This window comes from Passer montanus, unplaced genomic scaffold, assembly GCF_014805655.1.
Source record: "Passer montanus isolate IOZ18808 unplaced genomic scaffold, ASM1480565v1 scaffold11, whole genome shotgun sequence".
Taxonomy (NCBI): Eukaryota; Metazoa; Chordata; class Aves; order Passeriformes; family Passeridae; genus Passer; species Passer montanus.
In genome coordinates, this window is record NW_024357613.1 from 2,118,999 (window position 1) to 2,135,832 (window position 16,834).

Consider the following 16,834-nt stretch of genomic DNA (forward strand, 5'->3'; position numbering starts at 1 on the left):
GTCTTGTCCTTCAAATCACTGCTCTCTTGGGTGTTCTCTTTTTTCTGCCTGGAATATACATCTCATGCTTCTTCTCTTTTATCTCATACAAACACCATTCCTACCTCTCTTTAGCAGTGGTAATGTCAGTGATACATTTTCATATGTTTTACTGTGTCCTCCCACTTCACACATTTCTTTCAAGATGCCTCTGTGTTGCAAATCTGGCTACCACTTAGTCTACTTAGGCATCTTCTGTCATACAAACATCTTTCAATATATATACTGTGTCAGGCACTAGAGAAAATGTTATTCATACACACTATATTAGAGCTGGGACTTCCAACATATTCTCAAGTTCTTTTGGCTACATTATCATAATAGATGTCAGGCATAGGAATTCTTATTTTCCTGTGGCCTTTTGATACTAGACACATTTTGATTCTTGATATATGAATTGTGTAAACTAATCCAGAATCATCGGCATATACCATTTTTTCAATATTTTTTACCACAGTCTGTGTCAGGAAGCCATTCTATGAGAAATGCATTCTCAACCATATCAATCTCACAGAGTTATATATTCTGGGAAAAAGCCCTAATAATTTTCCACAATAATTTAGTAGTTTGATTTGGCATTTGAATACTCTGCATTTGGCTAGTCATTAATACTACTGCTGTTGTATAGAACAATGCTATCTGTCTGGTATCTGTTCTTCTGCCTTTACTCAATAACCTTACATATCCTTCTTCAACATATTTTTTTGGAATCCATCCAAATAAAATAGTTTCTTTCAAAAACTAAAAAAACCCCATTCTGATGTAGTGCAGGTAGTCTTCCAGCATGGGAACATGTATAGCCAAGTGGAAAACTGCTTGTAGGCAATTAGGATATACTATGCGTATTTCAGTTTCTGTTCCTCTGAATTGAGCATGTGTATAATTAAATACTTAACAGTTCTGCTTGATTTTAGGTTTCATTAAAACTCATACAGCAGCAATTGCCCTAATTTTAGGGCATTGCCTAAAATGTATAATGTTTTCTTTCTGCAGGTTTAAGTCAAATGAAGACTTGCAAAGACAAGCAAAGACAAAGTACCCTACTTAGCAAAATACAATAAACGTGTCCAGTAGATACTTTTTTCTAGTTTTAGTTTATTTTGCTTTTGGGTTTTTTTTTCATTTTTGGTGAACTTTCTTTACATAAAGGAAGTGGAATTAACTGATGAGGAACGGGCAATCAAAGCAAATCTCATGGATAATAGAGAACTGCCTGCAGAAGTCCTTGATAAGATTGTTCCTGACTGGTGGAAGAAAGAGCCATTCCGGTAACTGTAATTAGATTATCTCTTTCTTTAATTAATTTTAGGAAGTATGTAATCCATTGTGTCCACAATTGTAAATAACTATCACAGAGATTATTTTAATGCTTTTGTACTTTTTATGAGTAATGACCTACCTGTCAGTCTTGGTTTTGTTGTATTATTTTAATTGGTATTTTGACCATGTTTCATATGTTGCACATAGGATTGGATGAAAGTACTTGGCACACCTGAATTGGATTAAATCTCCTAAATAGCTGGGTAGTTTTCATAGTCTTACAAGATAGATACAAACACAAACTTTTTATATTTTTATATAATTTTTGTCCTGACTACACATAGGGGACAATGGTTCTCTACACAATGTAAAAACAGGGAGATCAGTTCTAGAAAAAAAATGAATGCACCAAGACAGAAAATTACCCAGCATTACGCATAATGTTGTCATATTATATTGTATTAAATTATATTGTATTGTATTATACCACATCCAATATATTACACTAATAAACCATACTGTGTTGTACTCTTCTTCCCTACAGCATCCAGGGCTACCTGTTCTTCCCTCCACTTCCACTTCTTCTAGCTTGTCTGGTTTTCTGCAATTTTACAATGAATCCTATTAAAGTCTAAAGTAATAGGTATAAATATTAGTTTCTTATCAACGTAACATTCATCCTTGCCTAACTACTTGTCTAATTCAAAATTGTAAGAGTTCCAATAAGCCATAGAGCTTTCTAGGTATAACTGACTTGTTTTTAAAATATGCAGGTAGAGAAATATAAGTCATGCTGAATGGCAAATTTCTCATCCTATACTGCAGAAGAAACATAAATTTTCAGGCACAAGCTTTCTTTGAGAGCTGTTACCAGAAAAGTGTTTGGGGCACCTTCTATTTTTTGAGACCAGTTCCTCAGATGTACCGTTTTTCGAATCACACAAGCAAGTCTGAGGACACAATTAATTTTGGGTATTTCAGTTCTTTTAAAATATTTAAAAGTATTAAAACCTCAGAAGGAATTAATTTGTAAGTACACTAATCAAAATACACAGCAAAATACCAGTTTTACATTGTCAAAAGACACTAGCTGAAAGTATTTTTTAAATTGTGCTCCTATTATATGCATTTAATATGGGAGGATTTGTGGTTTTTTTTTCAAAATAATTACATGTTCACTGTGTTGCACTTTAAACTACACTGTGTAATAATAAATATGTTATTTTCCAATTAGGTCCACAGGCTTTATCCTGGATGGCTTCCCTCGTACTTCAGATGAAGCCAGCTATTTGTCAGAGCGAGGACTCTGTCCTGATGTTGCAGTATATATTCAAGTAGAAGAAGGTGACATTTTTAACCGTCTTTTTCCTCCACGTCTGAAAAAATGGAAAGACAAACAGCTTAGAAAAAGGGAATATAAAAAGAAGCTGAAGGAACTAAAAGCAAAAAAAAGGGTAAGTTTTCAGCCCTAGGCTATTTTTATATTCAGATTCTAAAACTCCCAAAGCTGTGAAGAGCACACAGAATGACAGGTATTGGAGCCAGGAGAAATAGTCCTATACATTCAACATTCCTAGGCTTCAGTCTTACACATTCAGCATTCCTAAGCATTCCTAGGCTTACTGAAGGAACAAAAAATAATTTAGGGCTCCTTTCCTCTTCTATGCAATTAATGCATGCAGGAGTTTGGGCATCTCAAAGACCAAAAAAAAGTAGCTGTGCTGCCAGATAAATGGCAGTCCTGGAAAGTGCAGGAAAAAAGGCAAGTCAATGGAGGGAGTGAATATGGCAATAAAAAAATCAGACAGACAGTTCATGCACTGTAGTATTGCTGCATCCCAGATTCCCCGAGCATTTGCTGTTATCAGCATCTCCCACAGGCTGACTTCACTACTGTATGGGGAGTGCGTCTGTGTTCCCAACTCTGATGCTCTGCACGGGAATGCAGTTAACTCTAAGCCACATTCTCAGTGCTGTTGCAGCTCCTCTGTGTCCCATTCTGATGAATCTGTGCCTACTCTTAAACAGGTTACAAACTGGTTGAGGTAACCTGAAGCCTCTATGCAGACATTTACAATTGGCACATGTAATATTTTCAAGGTTCCTCACTTTCTACAAAAGTGAGAAAATACTTCACATATAATACCAGAAAAGGTCTGAGCATAATTACTACAGAGCAGCTGACACACAGGAAGTTAGGACAATGGAATTTAGGACAAGACTCATACACTACCATTAATATGTCTAAACAGTCAAAGGGAGCACCACACTACCATACTCAGTCACCCCTTTGTCAAATGGGTGAAAACCATCTATAGAAACCACCTATAAATCTAGAAACTCTGTAGTTTACCAATAAACCTATTACTATATTTTCAGTGTGATAAGAATCACAAGTCTTTTTTTTTCCTCTAATATCAATCTCAGAAATTGCCAAATTAGTTTTTCTAAATTATGCTTACCTGTTTGCCTAGTAGAGAGTTATATCTGGTCTACAACATTTCAAACTCTAGGTAGTATTTTTTAACATTAGAACCAACTTGAACAGAATTTAAGGTGGAAAGAAAAGTGTTAATTCTAGGTTACATTAACAATTTTCGGAAGCAAGTTTTTATTAGGAAGTATCATCAGTCTTTTTACATCTTTTTTTCGCTAACAGAATGAGAATATTGCCAGAAGAAGGGAAGAACTTTTAGCAGAGCAACAGAAAAAGAAGCAGGAGGTAAGAAAACCTAATAAGATAGATTTAAAAAGAAGCATTTGCATTCATACAATAGAATTTTCTAGATCTTTTAGTCACAGACTTCAAGACGATGTAGAAAAGTAAAATTATGACAGACTACAAGAAATTTCAGCTTTCAAAAATAATTTTATATTATGTTTGAATTGCTTTAGAAACTATGTATTCATGAAGACTAGAAACTATTTTAAAGTAATTACCCATACATGCTTCAATACAGGAAAATACTTATGAATGTGTTTAAACCATCTCATTTGTAAGCATAAGAGTAGCCCCACTAACTGAAATTAGGCATGTGCCTTTAAGTACACTGTCAAATCCATGGTTAATCCAGAATAGGACTGTACCAGGATTTCTGCCCAAAGTCAGTTACATAATATATTTATAAATGCATTCATGTACTACTTACTGCTCATGATATTCTGTCAGCTACACTTTCATCAAACATGCTTGTTTATAACAAAGTCCTGTCAAACTACAATACCACGTATAAAAAAACACTCTTCAAAACTGCAGTGTAGCTCTTCAGGTTTTTTAAGTACTCTTGGAACTGGTATGATGCTTCACTGTATGCACTATGCTGCTGTATTTTCTTCTGAAATAAGATTCTAGAATTCACTAGATTTTTTGCATATGATAAAGGATATCCCAAAATGTTGTTTTGTTGAATTAATGGCTTTTTTTAATTTAATAAGAGACAAGAATACCATATGTTCCTTCAAAATATCTGTATCATATACACAAAACAACAAAATATTTTCTCTTTATAGGCTTTAGCAGATAAGGATAATGATGACGCTACTGAGGAGGAGGAGGAAGAAGATATTGAAGCTATACTTGCAGAAGAGTTTTTAGAAGAAGAAGAAGACGAGGAAGAACCAGAAGAAGAAAATGAAGAAGAGGCTGTTGAGCGCATGCAAAATGAAATTTCAGAGAAGTTTGAAATGGAAGTAGAAAGATTACAAAGTGTGCAGGTACTGATACCTCTGCTTATTTTGTTAAATTATGTGATCACATGAAGAAGAATATCCATATTTATTTTTCACATTTAAAAATTATAGTGCCTAAATAACTGTGCTGCTGTACTCATGATCTAAGTATGTAAACAAGATGAAGACTGTACTGAGATGGTATAAACTTTAAAGAGTGTATAATTTGTATGACTAATGTAGTAGGAAAAAAAAAAGGGAAGCTTTTGGGTAGACCTATTCAGTCTTGGTGTCATTTCCTTTTTTGATAGGTCAGTTGATACAGGCAAGCAACCTAGAGAGTTGTGAATGTATGAACAGTATTTCAAAATAATTTTTGAGGCAAAATTCTTACTAGACACCTCTATTTTGTAATGTAGATCCCAGTTGTTGGTGATGAAACCAAATGTAAAGAAAAAATCAAAATCTAATCTTGGTTAAGATGCCAGGTGTTTGGCACCATTCCCAGATTTACTGACAATTTTCTTGAAATCAGTGCAACTGCCTGTGACAAGGTAACCTCATCTAACACCAGACACCTGCAATGCTAATGCCACATCCAAGGCAGTGGGTAGATCAGGAATGTTTGTTTATGATCTACAAAGTATGTCACTTCAGAAAGAAACTAATAATGATTTAGAAGAAGCTCTATCCAGTGACCAGAGAGAAGGTTTACAAAACCAGATAATAATACAATATTGTAGCAGTGTGACACCTAATATAGAAGTTTAAACTTCAGTGGGCAGGAAGACCAATTCCCACCAAACTTTGCTGATTTATGTTGATTGAGAACATGCTTAGGAGATCCTTGATAGTTCACAGAAAATCTTGCCATCAGTCTTTATTAAAAATCTGGTTGCATTTGTGATTCTAATATTTCATTATGTTTCCTTAACCAGGAAGAATTTGAAAAGTTCCTAATACCACCAGTTGAGATCAATGGAGGACGGAAGCCTCGTGTTGTGTGCTACCAAATATACAGAAAGCTGAAATCCCTAGTGGAAAACCGCAGGAGCATTTTTGAGAAATGTTACCCAATAAGTCTGCCACTTGCACAGAAGATGCTAGTTTTCTCATATAAATTACTAAGTTCTTTTGGTCAGTGGGATCCAGTCAAGGTAATGTTTTTAAATAGCTGAAGAATGTTTTCAAGAGTTGACACTCTTTAAAAATGTATCTCACATTAACAAGATGTTATCAGACACTAGCAACTAATACCCGAAATATTTAATGAAAACTACATTACTGAATCAAAATTACATGACTGAATATACACAAAATACAGCAAGCATTAATAATAGAAGGTGTTGGTCTTTTCAGTTTTGCAGCTAATTTAAGGCTGAAAAGTGTTTAGTAAAATTTATTACACTATCATTGCTAAGATGACTAAAGGTGGCATTGAACCAAAAAGAAATACCTAACTTAATGATACACAAAACACAGGACAACATAAAAGGTCTTAAAACCTTCCAATAGTAGTGAGAAAAAACTGAAAGGATTTGGAGTATGAATTTGTAAGAAGCCACACACACAACTGAGCACCAAACCTAGTAGTGGCTAAAAATGTTAGATGTACTTAATTAATTAGCAATCATTCTTTCTTGTCAAAATTTAAAATTTTTGAAGAGCAACAAATCTGTTCCCATGGTATTTTACTAGAGATCTGGAAAGTTGAGGTCAGAAAGTACTCATCACTATCCCCAATGTAGGAAATGAAATGTTCTCAGGTAATTCTTCTGGTTTACTGATAGAAATAAAAGGTGATTGGATTGTGAGTAAATAAAAATTAAAAAGAAGATTAGCTGAAAAAAAAGTCTGTGAACAACATACAGAAAGTACAAAGGCCATGAAGGAAACATACTTTGGCCTTCATCTTACTATGCCAATTAATCAAACCATTTTATTCCCTTTTGTAAAACATCATGTTGGGTCTTCACCTGTTCCAGATTTGGAAACAAATGTTTCACATTTGTCTCTCTTTAACCTTAGGATCAGAATCTTCAATCTTTTTCATGGCTGCATCAATTGGCATCTAATAATCTAGATACATACTAATAGAAGTAGATATGTCTACATTTACATCATTTCCCACTACTGAACCACAGTTTATGTGTTTAATTGCAGTTAGTCTCTACACCCTAGTCCTTGCACTTTGTTCTGTCAGATTTTATTACATTTTTGTATTCCATTTCTCCACTTCATTCCTTTGTTCTATACAGTGTTTTGTGCCAACCAAAAAGTACAATGCAGTTAGAAGAAAGAAGTCATAGGAAGTTATTGGATAAAATAAGAGTGGTGTGCTGACAGTGAAAATGTACAAGCTGATAAAAATGAAAGGGAAATAGGATCATTTTGAGGGCATTTTAGGATAATAATAGAAATTATAACATTGATTACAGACTGTAAGTTTTGGAGTAGAACAGCAGATTGACTATATACCAGTTACTTTGAGATTAAATCTGGGGGGAGGGGAAGTAGTTATGCAACTTATGAGAGAAGCAGAGAATAAACATTATGAGCTGAGTGAGGAATGGAATCAGATATGCAGCAGAACAGACTCATGAAAACCCATAAATTGAGAGCACGCACCCTGAAATGACTTAATGCAGGAATAGGGACCTAAGGATATAAGCACAGTCTGACAGGACAGTGCTACACAGTAGAACAGCCCCGGCTCTAGCTGTAATAACCAGACCAACCTTACTGACTCCTTCAAAGAATTGTAATAGATTTGTGAGGTATGATTTTCCTTGACAAGAAGCTGAGTTGGCTCTTCCCCGTTGTTTGATATATATGCATGTAACTACTGTTTTTTTTCCCTTAATTTATTTCAGTTTGCTTAATACAGAGTTAGATTTACTGGTCTATTTTTGCCAGATTCTACACTGGAGAAAAAAAAAAAACTCTTTTAAAAATGGTAATTTTTTCCACCTTCCTTCTTTTGTTGAAGGAAGGTCAATGTTACACGTTACTCAGAATTACTTCCGAGTCCCTTTAGAATAGTAAGGTGAATGCCATCTGGTCTGGGCAATTTTTTCTACATACTGCATTTCCACATTTTGTTTTAAAGCCTCTTTTATTGACACTTTAAGACAGTTCTTCCAAGAAGAGCTGCAACAGGGACATGACTTAGTTTTTCCATAGAGAAGAGTAGTGTAAAGAATTAATCTGGTATTACTTCAATGACTATTTCTGCCAATTGCATCTCTTACATGTCAATGATCCATCAACACTGCAGGCTTTTTAGTGGGCTGTTTGATGTGTTTGAAAAGATTTCATCAGCAGTGCATGTATTTTTCCAAGAACTTTTTTAGCTTATCTTGTGGTTTTCACTTAACCGTAATGTAAGTATTGATATATTTTTTACGTTTTCTTCATTTGCATATGACTTCTGGTGAATACAGTATTCTCAGTGTATTTTCTGTTGGCAGGCAGGCAGGTGAGTTTAATTCACTGAGGAATAAAATTATTCTCTTTGTTCTTTGAAAATGAGAAAAACTATTATGTTAATCTTCTCTGACTACACTGTCTTGACAGACATAAAGTGTTACGGTACCACCTACTGGAAATAGCAGGTATTCTTTCTGTCTTCAATGTTTCTTTCATCTTTTTGAACAAGAAGTGTAGGTATAGAAGTTTCTCAGATTTGAGTAAAATATTATGTCCATATGTGTGAATTTTAGGATGCTTTGATAGTTTTTGTCATATGGTTGATACTCCTCTATCTGCCTATAAAGCCATTTCTCTGGGATGGAGGAAGAAAAGGCTTTGTCAAACCTAATTAACTGATTCTCATTTTGTATATTACACAGTTAAGCCAAGGAGATGTGATCAAGCCACAGCAAAGGGAGGAAAGCACAGTTTTTCCAGTTATCCATCGACAATATATTTATTTCTTTTCAAGTAAAGAAAATAAAGAAACGTTTATGACAAATCCCATCAAATATATTTGTCAGCCAAAACCTAAGCAATCTGTGCCAGTAAAGATTGCAATTGTGGGACTTCCAAAATCTGGAAAGACTACAGGTATGAGCAGTTATCTATTTAAAAAACTCATTTTTTAATGACTGAAGCTTTATCTGTCCTTACTGTTATTAAAAAAAACATAAGCCATTAATATTGTTGGTCTTCCTGCTTTTCTTGCTGGGCACAGATTCTTTTAGTTACATTCTCTAGTGTCTCATTTGACAGTCTGATAGTCCATTGTCCATCTGAATTCTATCTCAGATCCTTAAGATGTTTGTGACCTGGGCTTGCATTTAGAAAAACTGGACTTACACTGGACTTACACTGGACTTAATGACTGAAGCTTTATCTGTCCTTACTGTTATTAAAAAAAACATAAGCCATTAATATTGTTGGTCTTCCTGCTTTTCTTGCTGGGCACAGATTCTTTTAGTTACATTCTCTAGTGTCTCATTTGACAGTCTGATAGTCCATTGTCCATCTGAATTCTATCTCAGATCCTTAAGATGTTCGTGACCTGGACTTGCATTTAGAAAAACTGGACTTACACAATTTATACCCCTTGTATTATTTATTATTATTTTCTAATTGTTTCTTACTTTTTTGAGTCAATATAAGCTAATGTAAAATGGAGAAACAGTCCTAGGATCAAGGATGAGGAACCCAAACTCCCCACTCAATTATACCCCTTGTATTATTTATTATTATTTTCTAATTGTTTCTTACTTTTTTGAGTCAATATAAGCTAATGTAAAATGGAGAAACAGTCCTAGGATCAAGGATGAGGAACCCAAACTCCCCACTCCCCAGTCTGTTTCCAAGTTTCTAGATTAAAAACTCCCCAGATTTCTATCCCTCTCCCCTCTCTTTCTTCCTCCATGACTCTGTCAGTCCACACGTTTCTGCCTTACTAGAGGAGGAGGAAATTAATTTTAAACCATAGTTATTGATTAAAATAGGATGTTAGGAAGAAGAGACAGGTTCAAATTATCTCATATTTAGGATGAAATTTTAGCATATTTCCCATTTCCTGGATAAATGATGTAACTGATGGGCTGTTCTGCAAGAGGAACAGCAATGGAGGCATATTTTCTAACCTACTCTAATAATCTTGACTATATCTGCTGAGGTTTGTGCTAAATTGAATAGTGTTAGCATGCCCTGTGCATGTGCCAGATTGTGATGTTACTTACCTTAAAAGTTGTGACTTGAAATCAAAATATTTTGCAGTTGCCCAGAGACTTGCGAGTGTTTATGGGTTCCTGCGCCTGTCCCTAGGAGATGCCATCCGGTTTGTGATCAACAGCCAGCCAGAGAGCGAGCTGGCACTTAAGGTACAGTCACACCTTCTCCAAGGACTCACCGTGCCTGATGAATTGGCCATCCAGGCTCTAAATGTGGCTCTGCTAAATCACATGGATAATCCCACCGGGTAAGAGTTTTCTTGGGGTTTTGGGGGTTTCTCCAAGACATGTCAGTCTCTTCATAGGCATGGATTCCCATGTTGCCGCTGCAGAGCAATTTCACTAAAACACATCAGTGGTTTCTGCATTAAAAAAATAATCTGTACAAAAGGAGATTTATTTTTAACAATTGCTCTGGAAAATGAGACTGAAGCATAATTTTCTGCGATTTTCAAGTAAATATATTCCAGTACATCAAAGTAATATACTTTATGACAGTTACTTTTTTCAGTCAATAAGGCAATATCTTCTATATTCTTTGAGAACTAGGATCTCTCTTTGAGAGACCTAGGATCTATCCTTTGAGAACTAGGATCTTTGAGAGCTTGGTCTCTCTTACGCCAGCTCCAGAACCAACTTGGACACACCTCATTCTCTTTGATCATGCAGGCTGTTTCAGTACTCAAGCTGTTGGTTTTGGGTTTTTTTCTGTTTTTCTTAACAACTGAAGTTATTAAGGAGGAACTGAAACCAGTGAGTCTTTTCACCTCATTCATATGTAATCCTAGGCTCTTTCTCCCCCACTGAAACACCTTTGAAACTGGGCAGACTTAAAATCTTTATTATTAATATTTCATGAAATTCAACTTCTCTCCTCAAAAAGGAGAACTGTTACAGAGAAAGGCAATTTTGCAATAATCTCTGAAAATTATTTCTGCTTGAGATCAGAATTATTTCAGCTTCTCTTTCACATTAAATCCTGGAATATTATTTCAGTATATTTTGTTCCAGTATTGCCTAATATGTGAAAAGCATTTCTTCTTCAATATGATTATAAAAACTCTTCAAATACTGTAGTAAATAATTTTACTTACTGTTTTAAAAACTGTTCCTCCCAATCCACATGGAGAGTTCTCATAGTTAAAATTATGTTTCTGAATGATTGATGTGTCAAAATATTGAAGTACACAATTTTTATAAGTCCCAGCCATCCACTTACCTTTTGCCCTTTGTACATTTCCTTTTCTCATTACTATTTCTTCTTCTGCCTACTTTATTTTTTTAATTTGGTCATAAATTCTTAGGCATGAAGAATGTGCCTGTTAAGTGAGAGCAGTGATAACATCATGGCTTGGGTGTAGACTTTTCTCTCCATGGAAAATGTACTAGAAACATGCATAGACTTACTGGTTGATTGGAAACTCACTTCTTAGTGAGTTTCTTCAAAACTATCTTTCTGTTTCTGTTTGTGTGCAGAGTTGTAATGGATGGATATCCTCTAACAAGAGCACATGTAAATCTCTTGGAATCAACTAGGATCATTCCAGTGAAAATCTTTGAATTAGATATGGATACAAAGGAAGTGTTCAGAAGAGCACTGCTGGATAAGGAAAAACCAAACCGGTAGTGATACTCCCTGATAGAATTTTTTTTATTTTCTACACAATATTGTAATATCTCTATTTATGTGCCTCAGTGCTATACCCAGAGGTTGTATCTAACCTGGAGCATAACTCAGCTGTCTCTGAACTCCACATATGAAAAGCATGGGAACCAGTCCCTCTCCTTTCTAATGCTTTGATTTCCATAGACCAGAAATCGTAAGGATGTAAGGTGTTTGGGGCATGCTCTGGCCAGATCTTTCAATTGCATGGCTGAGATGTGCAATGCTGTGCACCCACTGCTTAGTTTAACTGGTTTAATGCAACTGTACAGCAGAAATGGTACTACTTCTCTCCACTGCTGAAATTTATTTTTCATCAATTATTACTATAAAATATATTAATACTTCATCTAATAATCTCTCTTTTAAAAACTTAATTAGAGTTCTTTTAAAAATATGAAAATAATGCATATTTAGTAGTGTATAGAATTCAGGACTGCTAAGCTTTTCAATTCAGCTCATTCCCTTCTGTGTTCTTCTGAGAAGATAAATATTCTGTTTAAAGAGCCATTGTTGTTTTTGAGGAAGAACAGTAAGTAGTTTATAAGCAGACAGAGAATGAAAAAGAACAGAAACAGAACATTCACCTTAAAATTAAATTGTGTAAGAACCTGTTTCTCATTAGAGGAAGTGTTTCTAAGAAGTTCCAGATAGCTTGGAGCATTATTGCATGCCTCTTTCATTTTGTCCTTTTCTTTTTGTCTCTTTCTTTTTATCAAGTAATCAGTACAATGTTAAATTGTTTACTAAAAGACTAAAGACAATTTGCATTGCAAAAAAATTAAATCAATGATGTGTTTTTGAAAGTATCTACTTTAAACTTAATTTTAAATATCAAACTAATTATATTTCATAGGCTTAAGTACAAATCAAGTGTGCAATGTTAGGGTACCATTTACTTGTGTATTTGTAATGTATGTCAGGTAATATGTGTTGATACATTCCAAATCCTTTGCAAAATAATTACTGAGTTGTATTTGAGACATAAATATAAAAAGTTTTATTCTTCATTTTTGAACAGGACTGTTTGATCATATGTACACTGCTTTTCACATGTAGCTGGTAGTATTCTTAATAAGAAATTTGTATTTTTCAAATATGTTCTACAGTGTCAAATAAGCAAAATTCTGTAAAAAATAACTTAGAGTGAATTCTAGAATTTACAACTTACAGTGAATTCTAGAAATTCAACGAAATTATCTAATCCTCACATTTAAATCACTGTTATTTTTCATTGTCTTTAGACCTCCCTATCCTGAACATGACAGCCCACAGATTCTATCTATTAAAAATTCCTGCTATAAACAGCACATTGATGATATTAGAACTTACTATATGAAGGAACATCAGAACTGGTGTGTGATTGATGCCAATCATAGCAAATGGAGGGTCTGGAGGACCGTTCTGGAGAAAGTTCAGGTGGTTGTTAAACAAATCCAGACATACCTGGAAAGAAGACAAGAAGGTAAAAGAAAAACAAAGTTTCCCAGAATATGTGTTTCTTTAAAAACCTGCAATGTACTACGTACGTGACAACTTCACCTTTCTGTGGATGAGGCTAATTCTTGGCCACATACAAACCTTTAAATTCTTCAGTCTCATCTGCAGAGATCTTGAAGAGATCTCTTGAAAAGAGTGAAGGCAAAGCAAACTACAGGGCAGTCTGAGGCCATCCTCCCAAGAACAGGGTAACAGAAGTCTGCTAAAGGAAGTCAGAGTCCTTGGTCCATGGTAGATCTGGCAACACTGGGTGGTAAATCACAAAGAGTACCTCAAAGGTACAAGGGGAGCTCTAACTTGCAGCTTCACTTTAGTGTTAGTGAAGGAAAAGGGAGGGATAGGGAAGATGCTAATTTAAAATCTAGAAATAAGCTTAAATATGCTATCTGAGTTAATTTCTGTGCTTTGGGAAGAAGACCACTTTATTCTAAAATGGCACAGTTCCCACTTGTCTTTTTGTCTGTCAGCACTGGTAAGGATTAAATATGCCTTTTAAACATGTCTGTACTATTTAACTAGAATTCCTCTGAAGGGCATATATACTTCCTTATCTTTATCCACCTTTTGGGTTTAATTTTTGCAGCTCTGTGACTGTACCCATCTTACAAACTGGAGTCATAATCAAAAATGTTAAAATACACTTAATCTTACACATCAAACTTGAAAAGGCACGATTTTATGTAACTTGGTTTTGAGATGATATTTTATTCAAGATTTTGAATGTATTTCCTCCAGACAGACTGTAGCATTTGCAAGATATGGATGAATAAAGGGGAGGCTTTCATCACACCTTGTACTCGTTTTCACCAATGTAAAGACATAAAATAATAGCTGAAATGTCCCTTAGTAACACAAAGGAGTGAAACAATAAATCATAAAAAAGAAGAACAGACTAATAAGCTAAGCATGCAGAGTATCCCACACCATTAATAATTATTATATTTCTTACATGCTATAAAATGTTATTAAAATTAATTGGTAAAATGAGTTACAACTTCATTTTATTATCAAATTGCTGGTTTAGTTCTCATTATTTCATATCATTTTCAAATTATTACTTTCTAGACTGTAGCATTCCTGAGTAGAATTGTTTGATGTTTCTGTGTCTCTCATAAATTAAACATTATCATTAATTGTTTTCATTAACAGGAAAAGCAAGCAGCATTGCTGGTTTGTGTATCACTCCCAAGGAGTTGCAGGAGCAGCTGGGGGAGTGTGGACAGTACTGTCCTGTCAGCCTTGCAGAGAAAGGTGAACTGGTTGACTGCTCTGTAACCCCCTCTCTGGAGTTTGCTGCAGAATTTCAGGGCCGCTATTACAGAATGGCTTCACAGGAAGAACTGGAAGTGCGTATCAAAAAGCAGGTCAAAAAGGAGGGGATTATGGGAAGGGGGAACATTGTTGCTTAGATTCTTTGATTCCATACAGAAATAGGTAATATGCAACTTGAATCAGACCACTGTTGTTAGCATTCAAGCTTTTGTTCTGCATACTTCTGCTATCAAATGTCTAGGCAGACAAAATACAGCACAGACACCATTAAAGCTCATCTTACAATTTGTCACAGATCAAACATTCATTTGAAAACAATAACTTCCTCCTTTCTTTATCTGTTGTGGAGAGACCGGGTTAGAAAGTGGCCTATGACAACAGTAGATAGTGATGGATGGTGGGTGAATGGTGACTACTACAGCTGAGAGTAGGGTGAGAAAGAAATTACCCAAGAGCAACAGCAATGCCAACACACTGTTGCATTGTAGAAAAAATAGGTATCTAAACTGTGTGAGCCAGTCCTCTGGAGTTTGGCTAACAGTCCTACAGTGCTGCTTTATTATAAAAACGTTTTTTTCCATACAGAAATTCTTGAGCAGACCTGAGTTTTATGTATCATCACTGGCCTCTCGCCCTCTCCCACCACCACATAAGCTACCAAAGACATTGACTGCAGCAGAAGTGAAGGCCTTGTTCCCTGTAAAGCCTGAAATGCAGGGATACTGTCCAGTCACTTACCTAGATGGAAAACAGAGGTATGTCACTAGATTTTTCATTATGTGAATTACATAATATGTGTCCTATATTAATGCATTAGTGAGAAAATATTTTCAAAGTACTTTTTAATGCTGCTCAGGGTTTGGACAGGAAAAGCAATTACAATTCTCTACACTGCACTTGTGGCTTTGGAAATCAAGACAAAATCACCTTTTAAAACTTAGATGGCTACAGGTTCTACAAGAATCTGTGTTGGCCTGGTGTATTTCACGATGAAGATGGACAGATATAGTTTGAATTCTCTCTATCAGAAGCCTTCCAAGGTTAAAAGAAATCTCATAAATCCCTAGTAGATGCAAAACTAGCTATTGTGATTTTTGTAGAGATCCATAAAGCTCTACCATAAAGTGACACAGATTTCCTCAGTGTGCAAGAATTTATCATCAGAGGAGAACCATAACAGCCAATTCTATTTTATCCCTTTTTAATCTCCTGAACAAATATAATAGGCAGTTTAAATGGAGGAGCTCTAAAGAAGCCCTATAGAAGTTCCTTAATAAGCAGATTTTGAGGCAGAGACTCTATCAGCTTTTTAACCTTGTAACTGTCCATCATGTAGTGGAAACTTGGATGATCCAATTGCTATTGTTTTGTAGTTGCTACACTTGCTAAATTACCAGAAGGCTACCAGCAGCTCATGAATTTACTCCACGCAAATTATGTTTTATGTTTTCTGTGAATGAATTATTCTTGCTCCATCTCTTCAGATATGAAGCTTTGGTGCCTGGTGACATGGAGTATGCAGCAAAATACCAAGACAAGGTATATATTTTTGAAAGTGAAGAAAAACTACAGAAGTTTATGAGGTAATACACTAACTGCATTTTAATCTTCAATCATGTCACTGTTTATACATCTTAAAAGTGCTTACTTTATATCTGGTTAGGTTACCAGAGAAGTACTGGAATCTGAAGCTTCCCCATAAACTCCCTCCAAAAAAAGAGCCAATGCTACTAACTACACTTCCTTTGCCTGGATACCTTGAACAGGCCAGTTTTTGCTTTTCTATTTTAAAACATGATTTTGTGATATATAGCATACCCTACTCAGTTTTTGGGTTTTTTTATTTTTAATTTTTAATGCATTTGAGTCTTATATTTATTAATGAGATTATATTAAATTGAAAATCTTTTCATTACAATTAAGAGCAATTTTTTAAACCTTTAAACTAACAGATGTTTGTAGCTTTAATGGAAAAAATACAAGACCATCAGAGGGGGATAATAAGCTGCAGTATTATATTATAGATTTTCTGACTTAGTTGTTTATCAAATCTTGTAAGGGTACATTTTGGTTTGACTTTTAACACCAGCATAGACACAAGCTTACTTGGAAAAATTTAAGAGTACTTTGATATACTTTGACACATGAATAAATAAAAAAAATTATTCATGGTCACAGCCCTCCCTATTTTATGCTAATTTGTTATCTTCTACTATTCACCAACTTCGAATATCTACGTTAC

General features: G+C 34.9%; 1 protein-coding gene across 3 annotated transcripts in view; it reads left to right on the plus strand.

Moving 5' to 3' along the window:
* The window catches only part of AK9 (adenylate kinase 9), a 59,377-nt gene that overhangs the window by 39,821 nt on the left and 2,722 nt on the right, over window positions 1-16,834 (plus strand). For all 3 annotated transcript variants that reach the window (XM_039725858.1, XM_039725852.1, XM_039725867.1), the window contains 13 exons: window positions 1,189-1,307; window positions 2,534-2,753; window positions 3,959-4,021; window positions 4,810-5,013; window positions 5,907-6,125; window positions 8,820-9,033; window positions 10,204-10,405; window positions 11,634-11,780; window positions 13,065-13,285; window positions 14,470-14,666; window positions 15,178-15,347; window positions 16,077-16,175; window positions 16,256-16,358. In XM_039725858.1, coding sequence (XP_039581792.1) covers window positions 1,189-1,307; window positions 2,534-2,753; window positions 3,959-4,021; window positions 4,810-5,013; window positions 5,907-6,125; window positions 8,820-9,033; window positions 10,204-10,405; window positions 11,634-11,780; window positions 13,065-13,285; window positions 14,470-14,666; window positions 15,178-15,347; window positions 16,077-16,175; window positions 16,256-16,358 — 2,178 coding nt within the window. The remainder of the gene's footprint in view (window positions 1-1,188; window positions 1,308-2,533; window positions 2,754-3,958; window positions 4,022-4,809; window positions 5,014-5,906; window positions 6,126-8,819; window positions 9,034-10,203; window positions 10,406-11,633; window positions 11,781-13,064; window positions 13,286-14,469; window positions 14,667-15,177; window positions 15,348-16,076; window positions 16,176-16,255; window positions 16,359-16,834) is intronic.